The 1,803-nt window shown below is 22.0% G+C and overlaps 1 protein-coding gene across 1 annotated transcript in view; it reads left to right on the top strand.

Annotated features, from left to right (window-relative positions):
- Positions 1-1,803, top strand: part of LOC100166454 (mitogen-activated protein kinase-binding protein 1) — an 18,979-nt gene that overhangs the window by 3,113 nt on the left and 14,063 nt on the right. Inside the window, exons 2-3 of the mRNA XM_029487347.1 lie at positions 696-902; positions 1,450-1,541. Of these exons, the coding sequence (XP_029343207.1) occupies positions 810-902; positions 1,450-1,541 (185 nt within the window). The 5' untranslated portion in view covers positions 696-809. The remainder of the gene's footprint in view (positions 1-695; positions 903-1,449; positions 1,542-1,803) is intronic.

The following is a 1,803-nucleotide window of genomic DNA, read 5'->3' on the forward strand; positions in this document are numbered from 1 at the left end:
GATCAAGTTAAAATAAACCCATTTTATACATTAATAAGATTTAAGGTGCATAATTTTGTAAATTTTAGGAAAAAAAGTGCACATTTCTTTTTTTTTTGTAAATTTGTATGCATGTTTAATATGTTCTTTAATTACCTTATTTATAAATTCTATGTATAATAATATATTAATATTACCTTATGTATTTTGTACTCAATTATTTAATAAAAACATTTTATTTTCCTTAAGATTTATGTAAATTAGCAAAAACAATTTTCCACTAAAACAAATCTTTTTGATACAGTAATTTTTTGTTGTGGCCTGATATACATCTCAAAAATGTATTATTATTTTAGTCCAATTAGTTTTTTTATTAATATTATAGGTACTTATTTTTTAATAAAAATATATAACATATTGTAATGTACTAGTATAATACTCTTATAAAGTTATCATATTTTGAATGATAATGTTTGTTGCATATTATTTTAGATTTTTTATGTGCATATTTTATTGATTTTAACTTCTGAGCACTAATAATTATAAAACCTTTATTGTATATTTATAAATTGAAAAATAAAATATTTTTAAATATTATGGTTTATAATTTTAAGACATTTTAAATTTAAGTCAACATTTTACTTGTGTCATGATTATTTAATATTTTACTATGTTTGTTAGGTTTTTACTAGGTTAATTATTTTTGTTTATTTCAGATTATGATATACTACATTGGAGGAATGCATAATTTATATTTATTCTTAAAAGTTAAAGTAATAAATAAAAAATATCATAACATTATATCAAGTTGATAATGAGCTTTTGACACAATGGAGAACTTATCACCTTTGAATCAACCTAGCAAGCTAATTCGACCACCAACATTGAAACGAGGCCGATCTGGTGATTCACAAGGTGGCAAAGTAAGACATACAATTTTCAAATGATTATTGCTGTATGGGACGATTATTTTAACAGTTACCACATTAAATATCTCAATAGTATTAACATATTTCAAACTATAGTAGAATTAGTTATAATTTTTTTATATTTTAAGTATAAATCAGTAGTGTACCAACATTTGAATTGATATTAATGTAACTCCTTTACACTAATCTGAACTTTAAAAACTTTTTACTAATTACCTACATCTCCAAAATTTACTTTTTACCAAAAATATGAAATTTAAAATTTAGGTTATTATTCAAAAAAGTAAAACTTGAAAAACGTGTAGGTTTCGAATGGTATAAATACATATTTTTTCAATTATTTTGTCTTTGCAATAAATTCAAATAATGTAAAAAAAAATATTCAATAATGTTAATACTTTTCAAGATAATGAGTGTTTGCTGTTAAAAAAACAACTAGTATACTATGATAATTGTTTAATATTGACACCTAATAATTATTAAAATAATAAAAAATTATATTAAAATATATAATATTAAATATACTTAAAATGAATTGTAGATCAAACTTGAAAGGGTTATCGGTTTGACAGTGTCTACAAATTCATCATTAGATGTCGATAATAATACTGGAACCATTGCTTATCCAGCTGGGTAAGTAACAATTATTTTTTTTGTTAAAAGTATTTAATAACTATTTAAACTTTTAAAAGTAATAACAATGTTTATAAAATTGTTGATTTATATTTAAAATTTTAAAAACTATTAGTTTTATTTTATAGCCTTGTTAGATACTTTTTTAGTATAGTAAATACTATAGCACCAAGTCGTCTTTTAGATAGGTATAACCATAGCGCAACTAGGGGGAGTTTGGGTAGGCTTGCCCACGCAGTTTTCAAATATGTAATTCCCGAAT

Source organism: Acyrthosiphon pisum, chromosome X (assembly GCF_005508785.2).
Source record: "Acyrthosiphon pisum isolate AL4f chromosome X, pea_aphid_22Mar2018_4r6ur, whole genome shotgun sequence".
In the NCBI taxonomy this organism is placed as follows: Eukaryota; Metazoa; Arthropoda; class Insecta; order Hemiptera; family Aphididae; genus Acyrthosiphon; species Acyrthosiphon pisum.